Below are 26,276 nucleotides of genomic sequence, written 5' to 3' on the forward strand. Positions count from 1 at the left end.
CCTGTTATTGCGGTATAAAATAATTCTACGTACGTTCGTCGAGGCCGAATCTGTTAGAATCGGTGAGAAATAATAACCTCACCCACTTTTCAGCACACACGCTCGCTTTGTGATTGCACAGACGACACAGCACACACTACTTGACTACTCATCACTAAACAGAGTCCAACTTGAGCGATTACGGCAGCGCCCTTTAATGCCTATACTCTGTTCACGCTAAGAACTTTTCATTTTCCCGAACTGCGGTCGCCGATAGGACAAATTTTCTCATCTGCTGGTATGTCTTGCGACTATTCTTTCTGAATTTTACGATAGAAAACAATATTCCAACTGATTCCTGTAGACTTTTAATCTAATCATAGCCGTATACCTGGATAATCGGTGTCAATTTTCGGTGACAACTCCATGGAGCATTCGATACGATATATGTGTACAGCGAGTCGACTATAGCTAGGCCACGGGATATTAGGTAGGTAGGCATCCCACGATGAAGGTTCTCATCGCGCATCCTGTTCTGCGCAAATATTGACTACTACCGGCTCCTCGAGCATTCTGCCGCTTGTTATTACGAAATGCTAAACGTAATAGCCGAACCACGATACGCGACGAGGACGTATAATTCAATGGTATTTCATAGTATAGTAACTTTGTTGCAGTTTTAAATGATAAAAAAAAGACAGATTTGCCATTCACTATGTGCGATGGCCATCCATGGGTTTTAATTATCAATACGACCACATTGTCAAGTTTTCGTTATGCAACGAAGCACGCGAACTTACGTAATAGTCAACGAGGAGGAAGTTATATTTTTATTTTTAACATTGATTAGAATACGATATCATGCGCTAACGATTCGTAATCAGCATAATCACGAGATAACTTTCTCCGAAAATGATGTACAATGTGAATTTTGTGATTCGCAACCAGTAGACTCAAAGCCTGCCCGATACATGGACTTATAAGTGGCGTTACCACATAAGTGTACTTTCTAAGATTCAATTAATCCAATTTCAAGATCATCTATTATAGGAATATCAGCCATGCGTAACCAAACGCTGTCAACAGGCATATCGTGACTTGTGACGGATTTGACAGCAGGTAGCTACAGATTTATGAAGCGCGCGTGTGCTCGAACGAGATCTTCTATTTTTGAATAAATCTCTGACGTTCACACATCCACACACCCATACCCTACAGCTGTTTAAGATGGATTGAAACGTTATTTTTTTCAATATTCTATTTTGACTCAGAACACAAACACGCACAACGATCGCGATAAATGCAATTATAATATCATTAAGGCGTGGAGCCGATAGTCGGCTAGGAGAATTTTCATATTATATTACCTAGATCACGTAGCGAGCAACTTTTAAATGATACAAAGATAATTATAAGTCGACCATGACTTGCGTGTTATTCCATTTTTGGAATAATCCAAGTTTCGATTACGATCGTTTTTCGATAGGAAAACGGCATCCATGGCAGATATGTTTATTGATAAACTCTCCAATTCACAGATAAGAGAAATCAAACGCAATCGCGACGTGTTTTGCAATAATTTCTTTTAGATTATTGTTATAGTTGCTAAATAAAATTGAGTATATCGATATGACGTGTGCATTTCGAATAAATCTAATTTTACTTCAATTGTGTATGTACACAAACCTCATTCACAGCTGGCGTAGTTAGACACTACGCGAATGATTCAGGTTGGCGAAAAATATCCCTAGTCGAATTTACGTACGATGGATTCAGGTCGGGCGGCGCCAGATCCCCAACTCTGCCCCTAGGGATATTTCACGCCAACCTAAATCACATCGCGTAGTGTCTAACTACGCCAGTTATGAATGGGGTTTGTGTACAAGTGAACAACCATTAAAAAAACTATATACATAAATAGATCTTTTCCAAGAAATATCACATCACTAGTGGCACGATCAAACTATTACTGCAATCTAAACTCGAGTATATTATATAACGAAATGCATAAAGTAAAACGCTGTTACGGTATATTTCCCATCATGCCAGATAGAGACATTTGACGAATGTTAAACTGGATCATCATAAAGCTGTAGTATAATATACGGAAAACGATATTCGCATGAGCAACAAACAAAAACAATGAAGCTTCATATACCCAGCATTTTCAATATCCCGTAATAATATTACACGATCGCTGCAACTCGTGAAAATGTTAAAATTCCAGTAAAAAAATAGAATTTCCATATGTAAGGATAATATTTCTCAAGGTCGCGTTCACGACCTATAACCCAATCAAGAGACCTAATGACTCATACATCTCCTCTGTGACACATGGATTGTCATAGGACATATTTATAGATTCTTAAAAATTCTCTTACGGGGATTCCCCGCGCTTTTTTTTTCGCATCCGCCGCGTTTCGCGGGTAGGATGATTTTGGACGGTTTTCCGACGGTTGGGGAGGTTTTGGTGGTTCTCGATGTAGTGGCAGTGGCGGCAGCTACGGCGGTGGCGGCGACAGGGCTCAGAATAGATCGCGCCTCCTCGGAGGCTGGCTGGCTGGCACCCTACCAACGGTCTATACTTGGACATCCCCGTGCTTCGATTATTTATAGTCCACGGTACCGTGGCCACTAGCCTTCCCGCGAACAAACTTTCCCGTACAAACGACGAACCGTTGCCCGTGACCTACAGCATCACAAACGTCACACATATTGTGCACGTATGCAAATACGCATTTGCATCTATCTGGAATAGTTCCCATGCCGTTTCCCATACCGATCTTTCACGCCTCACATGTGAGAAAAGCTCGTCACTCGTTGTGTGAAAAGAAAATAAAAAAAAAAAAATCTCATGTACGAATAAAAAATTACAACTGTTCATGCGTGCGTGTATTGAACCGTTAATTGACTGAAGATCATAGGCAAACTTTGCACACGTGAGACCAAGTTCAGGTCATTGCAATCTCACCAAGATCATAAAGCTCGTCCAATGGAAAGTCTCGTAGAATGAAACCTTACGTGCCTTTCGATATGTCACTTCTTATTATTGACGGACATGATGTACCGTTGCAACTTTTTTTTTTCTCTTTCAGAAATTACGTTTCGATTTTATAAAACTTATCCGATTGGAAGACCCATAACTTTTTTTATCATTAATTTCCGCGATAGTCGCAGATGGTCAGTGTAGCACGCGACACGTGTTTCAGAAATCATCGTCAATTCTTGGAGGGGATAAACTCACACAAGATCTGCCAAAGACTTGGAGTGACAAGAAAACGAAAGCGGTACAAATATTCGATGGAAATCCAAAACGTTTAGACGATCATTTAACACAGAAGAAATAGGAAAAAATCTTACTGCAACATCAGCAAAGCAATAACGTTCGTGACTCAGGATATACGGAACAAATTTTCCTTTTTTTTATCCCCCTCAACATCAAAGACGATGTCACATACATTTAGAATTGGCTTACTCATTTCAAACCAAGTTTTATTTCTCACGTTTTGCGTTTTTGCCTTTTTAGTTTAACATCGCAATGTATAGTAATACGTTGATACGTTGTATCTGTGTAGGAACCACAGCTGCTCAGCTTGTATAAGATCCGTTATGAGGCGGCAGATTCCAAACCAAAAGAACTTTAGATATGCAGAAACGGCTGCCCGATAAAAAGGCATCATTCATGCATAAAAGCGAACCCGTGATAGGTCACGTGAATTAAGGAGCAAAAACATTTCACGCAAATATACAAATTAGCTCTATTATTATATCAATGAACCTAATTATACGCCAGCATTAGTGCATATACATATGTATATACACATCGGATCAGATGTTACCAATCTGTTTCGAAAGTTTCAACTCTATTGAGTAGATGGAGACGTTAGGTGATCAATTACATTGATAACTTATCAAAGTATCTGTGAATAGTAAAAGAAACGGTAATAATTATGGTGCCTTAAGAGAAATGGGTAATGCACTTCTGGGTTCAGGTGTAATCTGCGATCCTCATTATGGTTTGTTTCAATTAAAATGGGTATAATGTGTAAACCTCTTCAATTTAAGTATATAGCATCCAAGAAGTGGACTGAAGGTATAGGTAGCGGACATACAAGGTGTCCCATTTCTAATGAAAGTTTTGATTGTTCTGAGAACAATTTGTCGTATCAAAAAATAGTTCGGTGCAAAATTTGCATGGGAATTTCGGTTTTCAAAAACCTGCAACTTTTGAAAAGAGGATCAATTTTCAAAATAATAGAACCCCTCGTTCGAAATGAAACACCCCGTATCTATTATCGTGTCAATTTGCCCAGTGTTCTCTCCTATCTGCATATTAGAAACTCATACTGACAATGAGTGTCTGTAGGCTATGTATAATCTTCAACGATGTATTGTACATACAAAAGTAGTTTATTGCTGTAGACTTTATACATGGCCAACATGGTAAGGTGGTACACTATCATCAGCGTATAATGGATATATTTCACAATGTCTGATCTACCGGTCAGTGAGCAAAACACCAATGGCAGTCTAACCGATGCGTATGTAACTATCATTCGTTGATCCATGTCGTATTGTATACGCTGCACATGCCTGTTTATGTAGATATGTCTTTATGGATTTTCTCGTCGCATCGTATTTTGTCTGAAAAGTTTGTTGCTCATTGAAAGCACGAGCGCGAAAAACACCTGTCAACAAATTCAAGTCATTAACTATTCGTGAACGGTAGAAAAATGGCCCTAGAATTGAGGTATAACGACGCGTCAAATGTCATCGAGCACGTTTCATTACCACAGACAATTTAGCGGCGTCGAATTTCTCGCTCATCTTTTCTTATTGCGGTATTGCACGGAGAAATTTCACAAATTCGAAAACAGGTCGGGGAAAACTCATGAGAATTCATGGACATCAGTGTATAAATATACGCATATACAATGTATAAAGTCTAATAGTCAACCCACAAAGAGAAATGAATAGACTCCGATGTACCTATTCTGACAAATGAATGTGTTTTTTATCAAATATAGAAACCAACTTGAAGAGTCTTGTCTACGCAATGGTGCATTGTTGCGGTACCAATGTGATGAAAAAAAGAAAGACATAGACACGCAACGATGTTCTAGACGGCTAGAAATTTTAATGTACATACATACATACATACTTGGCACGAGGCTACAGAGTCTCTTGACAACGGAATGAATGTCACGCATCGAGAACGCATCTTGTGTCCATGGTTAACATTTGTTCAATTGTGCAATTTTTGCCATACACGCATTCAACAACCATAAAAAAATCTGATCTTGTTACCAGCCCATGCAAAGTGTAAAAATCTCGTTTCACGAGCCACGAACACGCCACAGAAAAAACTCTGGAGTCGTACGCTAAAGAGACATATTGGCTTGATCTTTAGAGCCGACATCACTGCTAAACCTCCTTTCACTTTTCAGCCGCGAAATAATAATAATTGTTAGTGTACATTCATATCCCAAAAACACCTCGGGTGGAAAAAACTTCGCCAAGTACATTAATTTATCCAAATCAATCGCCATCGAAAAGTCCTTCCTCAAGAATAACCGTGAAATGAAAATCTTCGGAGCAAAAAGAATCCAAATCAATTATTGTGCCGAGTACATACCTGTATGTTACTTTGCATCATGCGTAGGAGTACTAGAGAGGACTGGAATTATCAAAGAAATGAATATAAAATCTGAAAGAATATGGAAAAAAAAAGTTAATCAATTTGAAAAAAAATCAAATAAAAAATTGGAGGTAGGAGGGAAAATTTCAGAAAAAAGAAATCTCGAATACTTGGATAGTAATATTATATCATTGAGAATAGATAATCCTATTTATTCTCAACGATTACGCTAGCCCGCCAAGTCCCATTACCTCCAATTTTTTATTTGATTCTTCTTCAAATTCGATCTAATTCATTTTTTTCTTTTGAATTTTATTTCGGATTTTATGTTCATTATTTTAATATGTTCGGTAAACACTTCTAACGCGTCTCGTTTATCGTTGAATCATCGTTAAATGGCTATGTCAGTTTTCTGAGGTTAACGCGCCATGGATCACGACAGATCGTGGCCGGTCGATGCGAGTCGAGCGGCGCCGGATCCCCCGACCTCTGCCTGGGCGCTGCTGTGAATTCCACTAGGGATATTTAGCGCCAACCTAAATCAAATCGCGTAGTGTCTAACTACTTCACTTATGAATGAGGTTCGTGTACTTGGCGCGAGAGTCTCTTGATACCTAATCACCGGCAATTATTCACCACGTGGGCGCACGAACACGACTCGCTTCTGAGATGACAAGTCGGTGTTCACATCAAACCTATGGAATAAGTTACGGTGATAACAAACGATCATATGGTCAAAAAATGGCCTGTGGATTCCTACGACAAATTCAGGTCAATCGGTTGCAAAGTATACACGTATTTTTCAATGTTCGAAAGAAACCTCAAAATGAACCTCAGATCCCTGCAAAATGAATCACTTCATGACTCACCGCATATCGTCATAAAAAAAGAAGCAAAGAAATTAAAAAAAACCTCTTGGCTAGACAAAAATATCGCGTTCTTTTCCGACATCATTTTTAATATGCTTGAAAGCCGTGGACGATGGTGAGAACCGCAAACCGAATTACATGGACTTTGATTTTCTTCTAGATTGGCAATCGTGAAATAACGTCGTCTGCGGTGCGTGTAATAACTTCATTTCTGCATGGTTAAATTATCGATCCCGTTATTTGTCTTTGCGCGGACATAAACACCTCCTTTGCCGCATCAGGAAACGTCAACACTTACGATTCCCACACCACTTCCTCGCTTCTCTCCACTTACGATCGACCGGATTTCACCTCGAGCCTTGACAAGTTTCTTCGGGCCGCTTAGGGGCCCCTTTTAGGTCTCGCCGGCGGCCCCTTGACAGGTGGTTCAGGTGAGTCACGTGACGATTTTTATATTTCGCTCCAGAGGGTTTGACCATACAAAAATGGCGGTAAATTTCTACGCAGATCGTCCCGCGGAAGAAAAGCTCCAGGAAGAACATGTTTCAAGCGTGTCTCGAAAACGTAATTGGGGAAGAAACTCCTTGGTGCGATATTTTAATCTCTGCCCGCTAACGGCCGTTGTTTAAAATATCACATGACGGCGTTAATTAGTTGAGTAGATTAAACCGAACTCCGATGTGAATTTTATCACAAATTATTTAATAAGCTAGTCGTTAATGAATTCCGCGTGGAAAATTACAACAGAAATGAATGCGAGGAGAACAATTCGAGTGAATATTCAATTCGACTATTATACGAATACCGCGCACGGTACTACACAAGTGAAATTTCAACACTTTGCAAGTTACTCTCCAAAAACAATAAAACGTCAAACATTTCCATGAATATCTTTGAACCGGTTATGGGCGTTAACCCAGTTAAAGAATAAGTATTAAACCGCATACGCCGTTCGCATGCTGGCTCACAATCAGAACCGTTGGCTTGTATTTTCATTCAGAAATTGCAATGCGGGAAACGAAATTAGGTTGATTACCGTAAAGTTACAGTGTAAGAAACCGATTAGAATACACGAGTGCGACGTGATATGGGGAATAGCGGAAGGTCAGTGATGGAATGAATTCAACATTATACCTGCGATATAAACGTTGTAAGATAATAATAAAAAAAAAAAAAGGTAATTTAAAAAAGAAAATTTTGAACAATCATTAAGACATCTTTTTCAACACCAGTGCGTAATAAACTTCCCGCGCACATACAGACTGCACGTTTAGCTTTATCGATTAACACCTTTCATACAACAGCTCTTGTTTTCCATAGGTCGTTGCACCGTAATTTCACTACCGGTATCCATGCAACCCGATATACCTTCGTTTTCACGCACCTTGCTTCGAGAATTACAAAAATTACGTACCGCACATTTAACCAATTGTAAAACCGAAAATGTAGAATACCAGGAGTTAAAGAGATAAGATTGTGATTCTGAGGTACTGCAGCGGATATGGGCGCAGGTTTTTACGATGTGATTTTTGTAAAATGTACGTTGAACATGATGGGAACTTCTTACCAAAAAATTTATCCGAACTTTGTATACGCGGAATATCGACGAACTGTGCGACTCTACCGTAATCTTGAAGACACGAAACACAACTTCGGAGTTTGAAACCTTAAACAGAAATACGAAGACCGAGCAATGCTACCTTGACAAAAGAGCGGAACTGACCAAAACGAAACCTCCGGAGTGAATGGCACTAAACAACAGACTTGTATTGTACTGGAAGCCGAGGGAGAGAAAGAGGGAGAACGAAATAGAAATAGAGAAAATAAGAGGCTAAGCGTGTCTCACGCACCAAGGTATATACGTACATACAACGATACCGATCTTGCATCCCATAACATGCGTCACACACATGCGCGGGATAATGCGATGGACATACACGCATGATAATAACATAATATGAAAGTAACTTTTTACGACGAATACCAGTGTTCCAAAGAACATCGTTCTTTACGAGGGTACGTAACATGAAAAATTACATACTGTTGAAAAAAATTGAATCGGAAGAAGCAATTTTTCATTTTTGTTCCAAAATAATTTTAGCACAGATTCGATGGCATACCGGCGATCCCTGTGTCATATGAGAATTCGAGACGGTGCAGCGGTGATGAGGCTTCGCGTTTACGGATGAAGGTCGTTCGGATCAATTAGGTCCTATATTAGGTTTCAGCGAAATTCGTCAAAAATATCGCGGGTGATGACGTCATTTTAACGTATTCATATCACTTTCAACTAACACTGACGGTAACCATTGTATGTACATATGAATTCATCAGGTTTTACAGTAAGATCCATTGATTAATCAACGTCACAATTTTGCCAATTCCGGAAAAAAATCTCGCAAACAATTGTCGTGGGAAAATTTTTTTTTCAAAATGATAAAGTTTAAGGTATATGAGTGAAAACCTTAAACCGTATGAGTTGAGAATTTTATTAGAAAATATAACATTGGCGCACCATGGATGCAGACGACAATGGACGCTTATTAAAGGGGACAGAATAAACTCGTTTATATTTACATAGATGTTTCCATGTCTCCATCATCTTCGGTGTACATACATTGCGTATGGAAAGTTCATGAACCAACATTAGGATGGAAAGTTTTATGAGATGTACGAAGGCGAGGTGGGCATAGTGCCAACGGGAGAGAGCATCGTGGTACAAATTTTTTTTCTTCCTTCTGAGGATATTAATGGCGTAGGCGTTTAAGGTGGTGTACTTTATACTACTGAAACAAATCCCCCGCAATTGTATGCATCTTGGAATAATAATTGCTGTAATGTTTCAGGTTCAAGGTTCTTCTCTGGACTCTCAGGTAAAGAGATCTAGAAGTTTTATCGCCATTGGACATCCGTTTGCACCACGCAGTTCTGAATTTCGCCTTGACTTTGTACTTTTGAAAATGCAAACACACAATTTTTAGGTGATTACAATTTTCAATAATCAAGCGTCACAATGATGTATGTATGTACATACATATGTATAATGCGGCACGTGCAGCGTTCACTCTTTTCTCAACTCGTCAGAAATCATGGCGAGTTTCAGTTCTCACAATAGAGACAATAAGGTTGAATGAAGTAAAAACGCGTTTAGCGTATGAATCTTATTTCTCAAGACTCTTCTATCGAAGTATTCGTTATGACTTGTGAACTTTTTTCCAAGTAGGTACTGCGCTATGAAGGAAATGAAAAGAACGGAACCCCGATCGCTCTAGACAATCTGAATCGAATTTCCAATCCGATTTTACTAAACATCGAATTACCTCGAGCAAGAGATTACGGACTGTCTAAGCTTATAATACCTTCCATCGGAATAAGCTTTTAGGTATTTTGAAAACTCGAACGGAAAAGCGCGATCACATGCGTTGAAATTACACCATTCGTATGGGGTGTATTGGGGTAGTACGTAAATCAGATTATCCTGGATTTGATTTTATTTCATTACGCTATGTGGAATGGTGGATTGTTATAAAGTCCGTTTATCCTTAGCCGGTGTATGAAAGTTGATACAAGTATTCGTTATACGTCGGATACCCCCTGGAGCTACGTAAATAACATTTCATCTATACTCACGTATCGAACGTACGCGCATTCATCGAGAGAGAGTAGTTTTTTAAGAGTTGAAAGGATAAAGGGAACTCGTATCTAATAAATTTTACCCCTACATCGATTTCCCGAGGGAATTATAACTTTCCCCAATTTATTCAATTTCCTTTAATGAGAATCAACTGCTGAGCAGAATAAATGCATCGCAAATATGTAATTAGCTGGAAATACATATCGGTAATTGCGAGCTGAATTTTATTACAAATGAAAGGTGAAAAAAAAGAAGAATCTGAACGAAGGATACTTCCCTCGGTTCAAATTTCCCTGTTAAATAGGTCGACGCGATCGGTTCTCAGAGAGCTAAACATTCGCATAATTCTATCATTCGACAAATCTCATAGAAAGCTCACATCTGGTTCATGGATATCCACGTACTATATTCGCAATGTATAGAGAGCAGAGAACGATGTTTATAAAGTTTACGGTACACGCGTTCCACTTTTCGTAAGTAAACTTTTTTTTTTTTGGGGGGGGGGGGGGGGGGGTGGAGTAGAGCTTTCAACTAAAGTCGTACCCGCTATCGTGTAGTTAATTTTATCCGGTACATATCTATAAGTACGATACGACTACACGGTCGTTCGTCGTTTCATGTGGTATAAATGTTGCAAATTTTCCATATGTAAGGCGATGTTATAAAACAATTGATTTTTGTTTACCACTTCATTTTCAGCAGCACGTACGTGCGTAATCATATCGTGCGCGAGTAGTTTTAATCAACCGTTTATTGTGAGCTAATTATAAAGAGCAGTAAATTCTGTAGGGGCTAGAAAATCGGGTTCGAAGCCGAACGCTGCTACTGGCAGTGAGACAATCAATCAAATGTCATGCTATCCTTTACTTGATACTATAGGTATACCGACAACGGACTATGCACTGACCTTTCCCAACCGATGTCTGGTGTTTCAATTCTATTCTGGACTATTATAGAGCGGTTGAAATATGTCATTTATTTTTCCTGACTTTCGCCATTAGTTCCGTAATGCGATCTTTCCGATTAAAAAATGTTAAATTTATTTAATTTTTTTTTTCAATTCATTTCGATGATTTTCGTAGATCACGCAAATTTTCACAACAAAATTTCTCAGTGAACCTAACCTTACCCAAAGCTGCCCATACCATGGTGAGAAATGCTCAAAATCGTCATTATATTCAATTTCATGTTACATTAATCAAAAATCAATCAATTGTTTTTTTTGTCCATGCTGTTACATTACCCGCTCGAAGCCAAATATCTTTTTTATTCACGATTTTTTGGAAAACCGTCTAGCTGGCGAGATATTCAGGTGTCTCAAAATAAATGCCCCACCCTGTATACAGAGTCGATCGCGAGCAGGTCTCCAACTATTAGGCCATTTTAATTATATTTACAATTAGTAGCCTAAACCGCTTCTCGAATACCTGGAGCACACGGGATCGTTTAGTAATACGTCGCGTCGGATCTGGCGTAGATCGTCCATCTCCCGTACGAGAATTTCTGAGGTCAAACAAAAGGACGATGGCGAAGAAAGTACGTCTAGCGTTCCTCTTGCAGCAATGAATAAATAGAAAACCTCACGGCCGACGTGCCATTGTCTATCATTTCATGTTTCTCTCTTCTATCCGCTCCCTTCAATACTCCTCGACGATTCCCCTCGAGAACATTCTGTTTGGAATAAAACGATCTTAATTTAGTATGCAGAAGGTAATTCTTCACGGATACCGTCTTTACACGTCTACGAATAGTAACAATAAAGTGCAAAAGAAGAAAACGACAAAAAACCAACAAAGGAATAATAATTCTGCTCATGTCCTATGATATATATACCTGTCCATTGTTCCGAATCAAGGAGCAAGAATCCTCTGTATAAAATTATGAAGAAATAGTTTTGTTGTTTCTCTTTGTTTTCGTAACAACTACTTTTTTCTGGATTTATTTATCGAAAAGAGATTAACCTCTACGCCATATGGGCACACTGATTTCTTTTTTTAACTAATTTTGTATCAGGTGCAGCCAAGCGAAAAGCCACGAGAACACTGTCTTGAAAAACGAATTTTAGTTCACGATAAATTGGGCGTGATAATCCCTCGATAAAATGTGAGCCTTGGAAGATTTCCATTTCGAAAATTTCTTTTAGAAAACGTTTTATGTCCAGACAAACTGAATAACGTTTGAAATCACGATGGTTTCGAAAAATTGGCGTCACTCTCGTATACGTCCAAACTTTATCGTTTTTTTTTTTTTTCTATTTTCGTTATTCAGTTGTATTATATCGCTCCCGGTGGGATATGCTGCGCCTATTTTTTATTCGAACGAATTCTGAATCAGAAGAAAAGCACTTACGAAATAGGCCTATTTTGCAATAATCGCGCTCGGAAACTGCACTATTACGAGAAAGTCTTTCATCGTTCAACCAACTATTTAAGAATTTTTTTTAAATTCCGAGTATATTTTATTTCATCAAAAATTGTTCGTATTCTCTGAAACTTGCAGCCTCGACTCAAATACCGATAGCATTTTCATACTGCCGATAAGATAAAGTAATGGTGGTAGGAAATAAAAATTTTCAGTTCCGAGTCCGGCGTTTGAAACAAAGGTCGTTGACATTAGCCGCGACAGACGTATGTGAAGGTAGCGCGCCAATATGTTGATAACGACATTTACGCTATGGAATGATTAGCCGCTAATTAGTCGCAAATAAGTTACATCAACAACTTTTTTGTCGCGGCTTTATTTTTATTTTTTTCCAGGGGTGGCGTGCTAGCTTCGTAGGAAATCATCGGACATCAAACCGCTTTGCCAGTGCGCGAAGAATTTGCCGCTTTTTAGTCGCAAACTAATCCCACGAACACAATTTGGAAAAACAAAGTTCTTTAATTTTTCTACGCAAATAACGGATTTGGGTCTGATGATGTGCCAACTTGAAACGCACAAATCTCCAAGAGTAGTTCTCCGATCTGATCGAAACTAGGTCTAGTATTTGCCGCTGCCGGTCTAGTATTTAGTCGCGAAGTTATTTTCTCTAAAAACAGCATCCCGTTCCCTCAATCACCGAACTCCATGAGTATTAGGGTGGTTCGAAATTTATTTTTTTTTCAGCTAGGAAAACCATTTTAATCATCCGTTTATATCATCTCCCACGACCGCTCTATCTTCTAGAGTTGTACACAGTCAGGTAAAACTAGAAACGAACCTAAATAATAACGCCGGTAAATATCGTACCAACGTGACATCTTTTTTCTGATTCTGATATTTTATCGAATTTTTGGAATGTTGGAAATTATCAATGAGCATCAATATTATTGGTTAAATGATGATCGATGTTTCTAGTGGAACAATAGTCATCAAGGAACCAATTCTTTCCGCTTTACATATTAGGAAAGTTCAAAATTGAATTTATATAAAAGAACCAAAATAACGCCGATATGTGACGAATTTAAAGATTTATTTCATCGGAGGCCATGCATTGTAATCTTCCTCGATGAATTACTTGTGAATGGTGAAGAAATTGTGAAGTTTTGATTTATCCTGAATAATTACTCGAGAATCAAATATTATTAAGAATATCCAATGATAAGTTTCATATTTTGAGGGGACCGACTCAATTGCAAGAGAATTAATAGAAAAAATACAAAGATGATGATATATCAATTCATACCCAATCGATTAGATTACAAGAATGTTTTAAAAATAACTTCGCAACTAAATACTAGACCGGCAGCGGCAAATACTAGACCTAGTTTCGATCAGATCGGAGAACTACTCTTGGAGATTTGTGCGTTTCAAGTTGGCACATCATCAGACCCAAATCCGTTATTTGCGTAGAAAAATTAAAAAACTTTGTTTTTCCAAATTGTGTTCGTGGGATTAGTTTGCGACTAAAAAGCGGCAAATTCTTCGCGCACTGGCAAAGCGGTTTGATGTCCGATGATTTGTTTTTCAAAAAAAAAAAAAAAATAAATAAAGCCGCGACAAAAAAGTTGTTGATGCAACTTATTTGCGATTAATTAGCGGCTAATCATTCCATAGCGTAAATGTCGTTATCAACATATTGGCGCGCTACCTTCACATACCTCCGCGACAGCATGCGTCGAGACACAGATATCGGGCAATGCTGTACTTGATGCATCGGGTGTAAATTAGATAACTTGAAATGGCGTACAAATAATCACAGCTGTCAATCGAGACCGACTTCCAGTCGGATAGTAGAACGAACACGTGCGGTCCAGGCAATTGCTGAGAATCTATTTATAAATGAGATAGTATAACGCGATTCAACGCGTGATGAAGATTTTTTCCAACGATCATGTAGACGTCGTTTTGCGAATAGATAGCCTACCGCGAATAGGTAGGTGGGTACTATACATACGATATTATAAGTATAGCGAGTACTATACCTACAAAAATCACTGGTGAAAAAATTAAAGTAAAAATACAATCTTCCAAAATAGAATCTCCGCGTTTCGACTACCCTTATATTACTAACCAATATACCTATATACGCTCGCCTAAAACTGAACGGAAATCATCGAAGCAAATATCGAGAAAAAATATTTTTTCAAATCGTATATTTTTGAGTCCTCCATGTTTCCGTAGCGTTGTACTAAATGCTTGTCATCTATCGAACGATTCATCATTTACAACTTTTCAGTGAAGACGCATGCGGTTTTTCATTTTTCTAGAAATTGTGATAACTGCAGTATTCCCTTTGCTCCAAAGTGTCGATCAGCCCTTTCAAACGATGGCAAATGTTTCCGATCAACGAATTGTCGCGACCATGTCAAATTTGTATTCTGCTAGATGGAAGAGCGTACAAAATAGAAAACTTGGTAGCGGCACTATGTAATAATATTTAATTAATTCTGAAAATGTTCCAGTACGGAATTGATTGCCAGCGTTAAATCAGAATTGAACGAAAGTATCTCTGTAAAATATGCAACGAACCAAGCAGGTTTTTACCAGCATCAGCGCCAATACAGCAAATCGAGTGAAAAATGACGGATCTACGAGGATGTAATCGCTAGTCTCTACATTATATCAGTTAAATTTTTAACCCATAAAAAATCGAGCTGTATCTTTTATATGTTTTTTTGCGATATTTATCCACATGCGGTTGTACGAGTATGATTTAATAGCCAGTTTGTTTATTATTCAACAAAGAACTGGTCGTAAAAATAAAAAAAATTCAGTAGTAACAGACTTTGACTTCAACTACGACGAGCGATCGCTGTAAAATGTGCGAAAATAATCTAACAATACTGCCAGAAAATTTTTCGCATAATATTCCAGGAGATTTTCGTTATTAAACGATAAAGGTTCACGTTGCGTCTCATATCTGCTGCATTTTACACGCAAATTAGAATAAGTTTACGATAAGACCGAACGTTTCAGTGTACTGCAGAATCAGTTCTCCTTTTATCTTTTTTTTTTCTTTTTAATTTACCGACGATACAGTGCCGTTGACATAACGAAAGCTTTCCGTCGAGTTCGTCGAGCTTTCTCTGCCGGCCTTGAAATTCCGAAACGGGCACGTGTAAATGCCTGACTCACGTTGTGTATTTTGTCTGTCGACGATGAAAAGTTGTTTAATAATTATTATCGGCTAGATGATCTCACGGCAACAACGGTTGTTCTCGGATCATCCTGATGTATAACTTTGCCGATACCCGTACTGCGAAATAGCTGCGACCAACTGATTCTTCAATTTTCATCGCTATACCGAATCAATCGATTGTTATCGAGTTTAAATAGGGGAAAAAGAAATCAAACTGTATTCGTTATAAAAATTTTCGCAGTTTGTCTATGATAAGCGATTCTGGCTCGATCGTCGAGCGTCCGATTCAGAAGCAGCTGTTTTAAAATTTTTTTATATTTTACGGCCGCCCATTTCTTAGATTACCAAATCGTTATGATAATGGTGGTGATATAACGTGGTCTTCCGACACGAGGACTGTACTATGTATGCCAGCTATTTACAAACGAAACTTGGACGTCACCCACGCTTTTACGAGATAATTAAGGTGCTAATCGGCGTTTTTATAGGTGAGCATGCGACTAGATGCTTAAGTCGGTGTTGTCAAAACTGTCGAAGAGAAAACGAAATACCTAACCTGACATTATGAGATAATCTATTCGACTGGAAAAGTAAAAGCCTACTTTCGGGCCGTAAAGGTTAGAACCCTCAGTTTGGAGATTTATAACTACGAAGAAAAAAATGATAAAGCAGAAATTAAGCAGAGTATTGCGCGTCTGATGACTCATTTTCCAATAACGAGAAAAAACCACAACGACAGTTATAACCATCGAAAGGTCAAAAAACGTGGTTTTTTAGGAGTTGACCGAAGTAGGTTAACTTTGGAGCGTCGCCACTCGTTAGAAAACCGTTCAAAAAATTCGCTACGCTGCTCGTCGCTGCATTTCCCCACCACCGCACATCTTTCTGTTGCAGACGCTCGAGTATTCTGTCTTTGTTTCTGGTATATTATGGGCCATACAAAGTATGCTACATTAAAGGAACCGCCTAATCAATTAATAGGAAGTGCGATCAATAGATTAACTGACGAAGAATGTCTTTTGCAAAAAATTTAACGTTCACAAATGGTGAAAATCAGTGACGGAAAGAAACGTTGAGCCATTCATAATAGATTCAAACGAAGATAGCGAATCAGAAACCGATTTTGACACCCAAACTTCCGATGAAAATAATGGGTGAAATATCAATTATAACCCATTTTTTCGAAACTTCCGTCACCCATTTTTTAGCATCTACCGAAGTATATACTGGCGTCGCTATCTTCGTTTAAATCTATCGATCGCACTTCCTATTAATTGATTAGGCGGTTCCTCTAATGTAGCATACTTTATATGGCCCATAATATACCAGAAACAAAGACAGAATACTCGAGCGTCTGCAACAGAAAGATGTGCGGTGGTAGGGAAATGCAGCGACGATAGCGGCTGGATCGCCCGCTGAGCGCCCATAATATCCAAAAACGTCAACGACGATTACTGAAAGTTGAGCGATACGAACAATTTTTTATTTATGGCATTAAAAAGTGTATATTTTTCTGTAAATTTGAAGCCCACGTAGATCCGTTTAGCTTGAACCGTTCCCGAGATCACCACTTTGTACTTTGGTGCACTTGGGCGCCATGTTTTTTGAATTTTCTGAAATTTTCCAACGGGATCATTTTAGGAAATTTTCCATGAACCTCTCTGAATTTTTTCGAATTTTTCGAACGATTTTCTAACGAGTGGCGACGCTCCAAAGTTAACTTACTTCGGTCAACTCCTAAAAAACCACATAACTGTCGTTGTGGTTTTTTCTCGATATTGGAAAATGAGTCATCAGACGCGCAATACTCTGCTTAATTTCTGCTTTATCATTTTTTTCTTCGTAGTTATAAACCTCCAAACTGAGGGTTCTTACCTTTACGGCCCGACAATAGAATCTTATTATCGCTGGCGACGGTTCACAATTCCTGCTTTGCAGCTATCCATCTGTAAATTCGAATCTTCGACGAAAAATTTCCGTATCATTAGTTTCTCTCGAGGCGACCATCTTGAATTTTCTGTTAAAATCATTCGATGATTCAATGCGCACAAACGCAGCGATGACGTACTAAAATTGAAACGACGTCAATTTATTAGCAGCAGCTTAACGTGTTTTTCACCTCATTTTTTACCCCTTAAAGGGCGCGGTAGTAAAAACAAAATAACGCTTTGCTTTTGCTAATGGAGCGTGACGATCAGCTTGTGGTAGACCAGCAGAGTTTCGAAGCTGTTCCCAAATGTTTACAAGGTGTGCTTATATCCAAGCTAAATAAACTTCCCTCTTTAAACAGATGTTTGTAGATGTGGTTGCGTGCAGGCCCTTTGGATCAAGGGTAGAAGTTTGAAGTGCGATTTGCTTCATTTAGGTTGGATGAAAGCAACGGTTCTCACGAAGGTTGCCAGCCAATCTGCTGGAATCTTAACCAGCCGAGAACGAGATGTGTGCGTTAAAAGATATGAAAATCGTCGCCGAAGTTTATTCACTTATCGCAGACACTACGCAGGGGATCATGAGAGTGACAAGGGTTATGTAAAGGGATATTATATTTATCGGTGTTCATAAATCCTGCACACGTGGTCACGGGACAATTTACGTAATAAATAAGTTACAAAGACAAGAGGGCTTTGTAAAATATCTAAATTAATCCTGGTTATTTTATATTTAGCGAGCGATCGCCTCGTCTAAGAATACAATAATCTTCCGCCAATCTGAGTTTTTGCGACTATCTTGATCTTTGGATAGCGAATTTTTTACTTTAAAAACGTCGCATAACTTGGAAACTTCCGAGCGTGAAGTTTGCGCGCGATTGCAAACTTATGTTTGTTCCTTAATGGTTTCGTTAGCGCAATTGATACGAAATTTCAGCGCGTGGGACTTGAAGTGGTTCGTGAAATCGAGATAAGAATCACAAGACGGGCAGCTCCAATCGGCAGTTCAATTCCAATGAGGGTAAGAACGTGAAAAAAAAATAAAAGTCACGAATCATCTCACACCTGCGCGTAGGAAAGCGAAAAAATCGCGTCGCGTATTTGGAATGAAGATGGGGATTTTAAAGGAATGTGAAAAAAAAATGGCCACATCTTCTATTCGAAGAAACTTATATTTGAAAACAAGTTACTTTTTGTTCACAGCAGATAATCTCGTAACTTTGACAATCCGATGATTTTTTTATAATACTTTACATTATGTCGTGTCGCCATGTATATTGTTAGCGGTTTCTTTCGAATAACAAGGATCGAGAATATCAGTCATATTATGCGAAGAAAGACGACAGGCCAATAAATTTACAATAGTGACATCCATCGCGACACTCGAAATATCGGGGCCGCTTAAATCTTTTGTCACAACCAAAATGTAATAAAAATTCGTTTGCCTCACCGATATTGTCACGCATACATATATACGGCATCCATAGAGTTTTGGCAGTTTCAAAAACTGATAATCAATCGCTAAATTTAAAAAAAAAAATTCCCATGACTTCAGGGATGCCTTTGAGAGTGCGAAGGACTCCGAAGAAACTTAGAAAACTAATCGATAATGGCGAGAGAAAATCGTTGATCCATTTGGCGGGAATCTCTAGTAATATGTAACAAAAAAAGATATAAACACTGAAGAATGCTCATAAAATGAGGATAAGAGGTTTTCCTGTGTTCGTAAGATTGCGCAGCGATATAAACCGGGCGTCCGTCCTATTTATAAACACGAGCTTATTTTTATCCGGATGAATGGCGTGAATATTTTTTTGTACCAGAGACAGACGTGTACAATGCACAGGCAGCTGGTTTCTCTTTCTCTTCGTTCCTTCGGAGTTCTTATCCCTCTTGAAGTCGATAGCTGGGGTAGATCTTCGGAATTGGATGAGCCAGGATTTGTTCAAAAAAAATATCAGTCAATTTCGGAACCGGTAGAAATAAACCTATGGATACAACAGCTGTTAATGTGTTTTATTTGTTTGTGTGTTCATTTTCAAAGTTACTAAGAAAAAGAAAATCGGAGTTTCTTCGTTATTATTTTACATATCATGACAAAGATCTGACCTTGGATTTCGTATGTTATTCATTGACCGTGAAGGAGCCGCTTTCAATTTCTTGTACATCAACGACGACGTTAGTTCAAAACAAATTTTATACGTGCGCAGATTCCAAATTTTCATGTATTCCTACCGCAAGGTTTCTGAACATTTTTGGCGCCGATGAATCAGACGAACGAACGTTCACGACAAAAGTCACATACCTTACCCTAGTCTATGCTCACAGAAAACTGCGTTACACATGTACTATTTTTCCCAAGCATTCGTGCGCCACATTACGAAGGCCTTCAACGTCTCGCATTCATTCTTGTCAAAATAGTTTTATCGTGTTATAAAGTTTTGCTCTACGTTATTATACATATAATGGACAAGATGGGCATTCATCGTTCTGAATTTCAAGGCCACGTCTGTCAGGAAGTTTCCGAGATCTTTGGAACTCCTTTCATTTGACAAGTATATAATGTAAAATTTGGACAATTCACCGCGTTTGAAACGCAAATGTATATAAATTACGAGCGAGTAAATTTGCCGTTCATTTAATTATGACCACATTGAGCTCGGCGGTTTTGAAACCATCATGAATAATATTTTCCACGCGAAAAATAAAAACGCTGCGTAAGACATCGTCCCATGCCCGCCGCATTAGCTCTATTCGGCGTCTGACCACCCGTGCGAGCTACACTACTTAACGCCGATTGTGAGTAGTCGGACCTCGGCTACGTTCAGACACTCGAATACGGTCGACGATAGGTCGACGGGCGCCGCAGCTATGGCTGACCAGCGCAACGTTCGTCTACTCGATCGGATAAAAATGTGGCGCGTCGCGACGATTTTTAATGTTACTCAACAATTACCACTAAGACGTGACATATGGAGCACATCGTACAATATTCGCAATTCGAAATCAGATTTTATTAAGAAGATTCGATTAGTGGCGGTAAATATATTTCGCTATATCTTGTCTCCTCCGGTTTGCAGAAATTAAGCGTTCCATGGTTAGACGTTTAGTGGTGTACGATAACGCAACGTTATAACCTATATATACCTAATGCGATGACATTAACGCTGGCAAGAAGACTGGAATTAATTGGGCTTTACATAATAGATTATTATAGTTTCCCACTGCCAAATGCCACGCATCATTCATTCCGATTTATATCTGTCGCGAAAATCGTCCTCGGAAAATTTATTCTTCCTCTCCCATGAATAAATAAATCTGCGATATACCTACGTTAGGAGGTATATCAACGTCTTTTTTTTTTGGGTAACTCGATAGCGATTCTTTTGTTTAATTCTCTCTCTTTTTCTAATCTTGATTGTGTAAAAATAATTCAAACCGCGAGAAATTGCCTCTGGTGAAATCGTTCGACCACGCAATGTGCATGAGAGGTGCCGGTGAGGTGTGTACACTGTACACAAACCTCATTCATAACTGGCGTAGTTAGACACTACGCGATGTGATTTAGGTTGGCGTGAAATATCCCTAGTGGACTTTACGTACGATGGATGCGGGTCGAGCGGCACCAGATCCCCACCTCTGCCCCTAGGGATATTTTGCGCCAACCTAAATCACATCGCGTAGTGTCTAACTACGCCAGTTATGAATGAGGCTTGTGTACATAAGAAAATTTAGAATTGAGCAACTAAGTTTAAACGGGAAAAAACGATTATGTATACCCACGGCCGCGTTTCGCGTTGCGCTTGACACTTGCGGCCGTGCATTTACGATTTGAATCTGTATTTATCGCGACGTAGCTTGGGCATGGACGGTATATAACCGACCTTGCACGAAGATGGGCCTGGCAACCGTCCTAGCGAAACGTCACAGCTAGAGATGCACACATGCTTGTGCGCTGCAGCAATTTACGGCATACTATCAATAGACAATATTTCATAAAGGGAATCGCGGAGGGAGTTTCCGCGGAGGAAAAAAAACCCGAAGACACTGCTTTTCGTCGACGCGTGAGTCGATTTCATCGATCGAAATACAAATCAAGCGCCGAATATTTTCGTATCCTATCCTTTAATACTAATAATTATGAGACCGCCGTGACAACTACAGAGAATCTTTAAGAATTCTATAAGAGGTCTGAAAGAATCGAACGGTTTTTCAAGATTCTGAAAATAAACTTGTGTTTCGATACCTACACATGGAAAGTAAAAGCAATTGTTATATGATTCATTACATAGTTTATTTGCATATTTGTATATGAGTTTCATCTTTCGTGCAGCGCAGCTATTTTTTGAACAGTTTATACGTTATATACATACCTATACATATACCTATAACCGATGTATGTTGCAATTAACGCTGAATATAGCGGGGGGAAATAGTGGGCGTTACACCCTGATTGTGCGTAGGCGTGTGATATTTATAGATATATATTTGTTCATGAAAATTTTCCGAAATACCCCAGTATCAAAGCGTTTACGCTAATCTCCGATATCACTTTTCGTAGCAAACGAAACATCGCCACGACTTGTTATTTAGTTCTTTTTATTTTTTAATCTTCACCTCGTCCATTGTATTATATTTTCCCACGCTTCGCCAGTTGTCTCGCGCCGAGGAAAAGAATTCTCATTGCGATTGCAAGATATAGAACACAGGTAATGCAAAACGGTGATCAACGTTTATTTGACTGAAAAATTGACCTTGGAAAGAGCTTGAGCCGTCAGATTACAAAGGGCATAGCCGAATAAGGGTATCAAATCGGCTCCCACGGAGTTTTCGTTCGGCACTTACGGAACCAATTTGTTGCCGAATAAAGATAATTCAGTTGAAATTTTAGCTCTTGATCTTTTATTAAACGGTTTTTGAGTAATTGAAGAATAACCTATTTTTTCGATTTAAAAATTTTTAAATAGTAAAATTGAAGATTTTTTTTGCTGATTTGTTTTCCAAATACCTGCGAGTAAAAGCTATATGAAAAAAAACACATTTGTCACGATTCCCAGACTGAAAGCCGATTTTCACAAGAAAAAGCAAAATTAAAATCAATTAAAGTCAATACATATTTTGAAAAATGCACTTACTAAATTTTTACAGAATACGCCTCTCATGCATTACTATACTTAGGAATTTTCCCAATTTTTTCGACTCGGTGCAACGTTAAGCAGAAAATTAGGAATTAATTTTCTGACCATAATTTACTATTTTAAACACTTGATACTATTTTATGTGTAAAAAAAAATAATAAATTTTGGTACAGAGAATACAATTATGAAAACATATGAGCAAATAATATAGAATCGATCTCCGCCACTGTCCTTATTGATAACTACACAGCGCCTGATATTATTAGAAATGCGATTAAACATTTCTGCGGGTCCTACAATTCTTGATAATTATCTAGAACGTGATAGCTAATAAATGATAGTTGTTACATGGGAACAACAACCGACTGTACGCCCACCATTAGCACAATCACAGCAACATCGAGAAATTCCGTTCATTCCATTTTTGTGTAGCTCACTTACAATTAGTAAGCTTACTTATAGTAAGGTCTCGGCATATCAATACAAAAACATATCGCTGTTTCATTGAGTCTCATCCTGACAAAAATGGAATGAACGGAATTTCTCGATGTTGCTGTGATTGTATATGTGATATATTTCATAGCTTTTACTCGTAAGTGTTTGGAAAAAAAATCAGCAAAACAAATTTTTCAATTTTACTTTTGAAAAAATTAAAAATCTAAAAAATGGGTTATTCTTCGATTACTCGAAAATCGTTTGAAATCAAGAGCTGAAATTTTAACTGAATTATCCTTATTTGGTACCAAATTGGTTCCGTAAGTGTCGAACGAAAACTCCGTGGGGGCGGATTTGATATGCTTATCCGGCTATGCCCTTTACCTACACATCAATATTCCGAAGTAGATGATCTAGTGGAAAGTGAATAGATTTTTTATTTCAGCGTATATAACACTTCTGCGTCATTCAGCTGAAACCACCTATTTCTGATGTCTGGAACCTGTGCTGAATTTTTTTTTGTTTTTGGCAAATATCTTGCAAACTGTGTCCGATCTTGTTGTTGTGCGAATGATCCAAATTGTTAACTATCCAAATAGGTCCTCATACAGAATTTACTATCCCTAGAATACGTCGTGATTGCGCCGTTCGAACTGACTTTTCAAAAAATCATGAACAATTTCACGCATTTACTATAATTTGAGATCTCACTCACATTCGAAGTCGCGGGTAACAGCAAAATTGTTGACAATACATACCTGAAACAAAAGGAAAGAAAAACAAATCAATTAGTATGTAACGTTCAAGATAAATCACCGGTTTTATTGCGTACAATGAATGTCACTGAATGTAAATAAGCGATACGATAGAACATCAAAATTTTTTAGTAGTTCGGTCGGGTTATTACGTACTCGTTGGGTAGGTATGTATAGGTAATAGCAAGATTCAATGAACCCAATTTTATTAAATGTAACGCCGATTTTACAGCCACGTGCCAAAAATGTACGCTCAGAAAAGAAATGGAATCATTTCTGAGGAGTTATTGCGGGAGCTTACAGCAGAGGCTAGACGGTGGCCAAAGATCTGTGAATCAACGCATTATTTTAGAATACTCAGCTAATGTCTCGAATCTTATACGTCCTCTCTCAGTTTTGCATAGAAATATAAGCCACCCTGACTGGTACGATAAAAGACCCTCCAAAGACGCATTCCCAAAACCAATCGAACACAATGCGCGCAATAACGTTAAATAATTAACCAGTTTATGGTTCGAAAAAAGTAAGGAATAATCTGTTGGTTGAGTTTCATCCGGACGTGGGGCCAGAATATTTCAGAAGATTGTAATCGAGTTTGGGTGATGTTATAAACAATATTACGAGTATAAATTGCACCTATCAACCGATAGATCATCCCTACGCAAACGTTAAAAAAAGAAAGATGAGGAACGTAGAGATAAAAAATCGGTCCATATAAATGTATACGCCATCGATCGACGCGATGCGCAGAATCCACATCATGGCATTAGTGGGTATAACGTAAATATTCCTATCCCCGAATCAAATTACCCTATCATTTTCGAGATTGGAAATATTTTCGCAGATGCTAGGCGTCGTTTACCGAGAAAATATCTATACCCAAATAACCTAGATATAGATCCGAATAGTTTTCGTTCGGAAATACATTATTTGTATGTTCGAGCTGCTCTTCAAATGTTTCTGAAATACCTATGTATACAAGCCGTGCTAGTACTGCCGCCACAAGACAAGTAAAGGGATTTATAGTGACTACCGTATGAAATTAAGTGGATAGAAACGCTTTCTTCTGTCTTACGGCGTGAATTGTTTCAATAATTTTGATATTCGTATATTTCCTTCTTGTATTGATTGTGAGGTGAAAATTGATAATATAACGTTTCAAATCACTGGATCAAGACTTCCATAGGTGTGAATTTACGAGTAAAGCAACTTTGTCAAATCGAAGCGTTGACATCCCCGTGACATAATGCCCTCGATAGTAACAAACGAGTACGACTTGTTTGCCTCACGTATTCCCAGTGCGCGAGATATTTTCTTTGGCAAAGTGGTCGACTGGTCATAACGGAGGAGTTTCACCAGGCTCACCTCTCTTCTCGTCGTCGTAGTAGTTTTCGTAGTTCTACTTGTACTTTTTCGGGTTGTTTTACTAGAGAGATTGCCGTACGGGGAATCCCAGTCTTGAAATACTTCGGTAGTTGCCATGATTCCCGATACTCGTCTTTCGTGGTTTGCTCCTAAATTTTTACTATTCCTCTCGTGTCACTAACTGGTTACACTTTTGTCACTATTTGATATGCAACAACAGTGGCTCTCAATAGGCAGAACGCAGAGGAAAAACAAAAAAAAAAACTGACGATATGCGCACAGAATTTTCACTTTGTATCTATGACTTTCATCCGGACAAAAAAAAAACAAAAAAAAAAGAAATTGAACCACGCGTTGCCCGCAGTTCTACGAAATATTTTCTTATCTTTCAGGTGCTTTCCTTGACACGCAACGAAATTGCGAGTTAGTTCGAAGGGTTGAAACTTGCGCAATCCAAATACAACTTTACTGCGTCATATGCTCTTCGTTTTGTCGATAACTATTGCCAACGTTTTTTCAGGAGATCAAAAACGCCATGAAAATCAAAGGTGAAAATATTTGCGAACAGAAAGGTCAACGGGCACATTTCCGCTCAGGTGAACCGATTGCGGTCGATCGCACCAACTCACTGCAGTTACTCGAGGCGAGCAAATCGAAAGTTTTGCAAATGGATTGTAAGTTGCAGACAAAACGGACAGAGGAAAGGTTAAGGATTCACAATCGTAAAAACCGGATGCAACCCATATAGATAAAAGTTATGCGCAAGGCGAGGAGGACCACGCGCGACTGAGGGCGGCGCTCTCCAAGCAGAGCAGCGGGACCTCGCTTCCAATTCCAGAAATACTGGGAAATAAATATAATTAGGATAGCGATGGAACGCTACTAGCTAGTCGCAAGTCGCTGCCTCGCGACGTGAGGACGGACCACGAACCGCAGAGCCACGAGACGCGTGAACATCTTAATTTTGTACGTTGA

At 38.7% G+C, this 26,276-nt stretch overlaps 1 protein-coding gene and 1 long non-coding RNA gene across 21 annotated transcripts in view; one reads left to right on the forward strand and one right to left on the reverse strand.

Moving 5' to 3' along the window:
- The window catches only part of LOC105691151 (tropomodulin), a 76,452-nt gene that overhangs the window by 17,093 nt on the left and 33,083 nt on the right, over positions 1-26,276 (reverse strand). For 4 of the 19 annotated variants that reach the window (XM_048650402.1, XM_048650407.1, XM_048650410.1 and 1 more), the window contains exon 2: positions 23,897-23,939. The exons of 8 other annotated variants lie outside the window; for them this stretch is intronic. In XM_048650402.1, the coding sequence (XP_048506359.1) occupies positions 23,897-23,939 (43 nt within the window). Of the gene's footprint in view, positions 1-33; positions 242-370; positions 524-5,140; positions 5,216-5,614; positions 5,651-8,053; positions 8,193-23,896; positions 23,940-25,301; positions 26,099-26,276 lie in introns of those variants that run through there. 7 more of the 19 variants (XM_012409449.3, XM_048650414.1, XM_048650412.1 and 4 more) reach the window with 7 other exon arrangements.
- On the forward strand, positions 155-25,953 carry LOC110117312. Of its 2 annotated transcripts, XR_007277050.1 has the most exons (5): positions 155-277; positions 7,807-8,502; positions 8,588-9,254; positions 9,333-9,467; positions 9,710-11,787. It is a non-coding gene; the product is annotated as an uncharacterized LOC110117312 (long non-coding RNA). The 2 variants fall into 2 exon arrangements; XR_007277049.1 differs by lacking the exons at positions 155-277; positions 9,710-11,787 and adding an exon at positions 25,822-25,953 and having other exon boundaries at positions 8,346-8,502.

This window comes from Athalia rosae, chromosome 2, assembly GCF_917208135.1.
Source record: "Athalia rosae chromosome 2, iyAthRosa1.1, whole genome shotgun sequence".
In the NCBI taxonomy this organism is placed as follows: Eukaryota; Metazoa; Arthropoda; class Insecta; order Hymenoptera; family Athaliidae; genus Athalia; species Athalia rosae.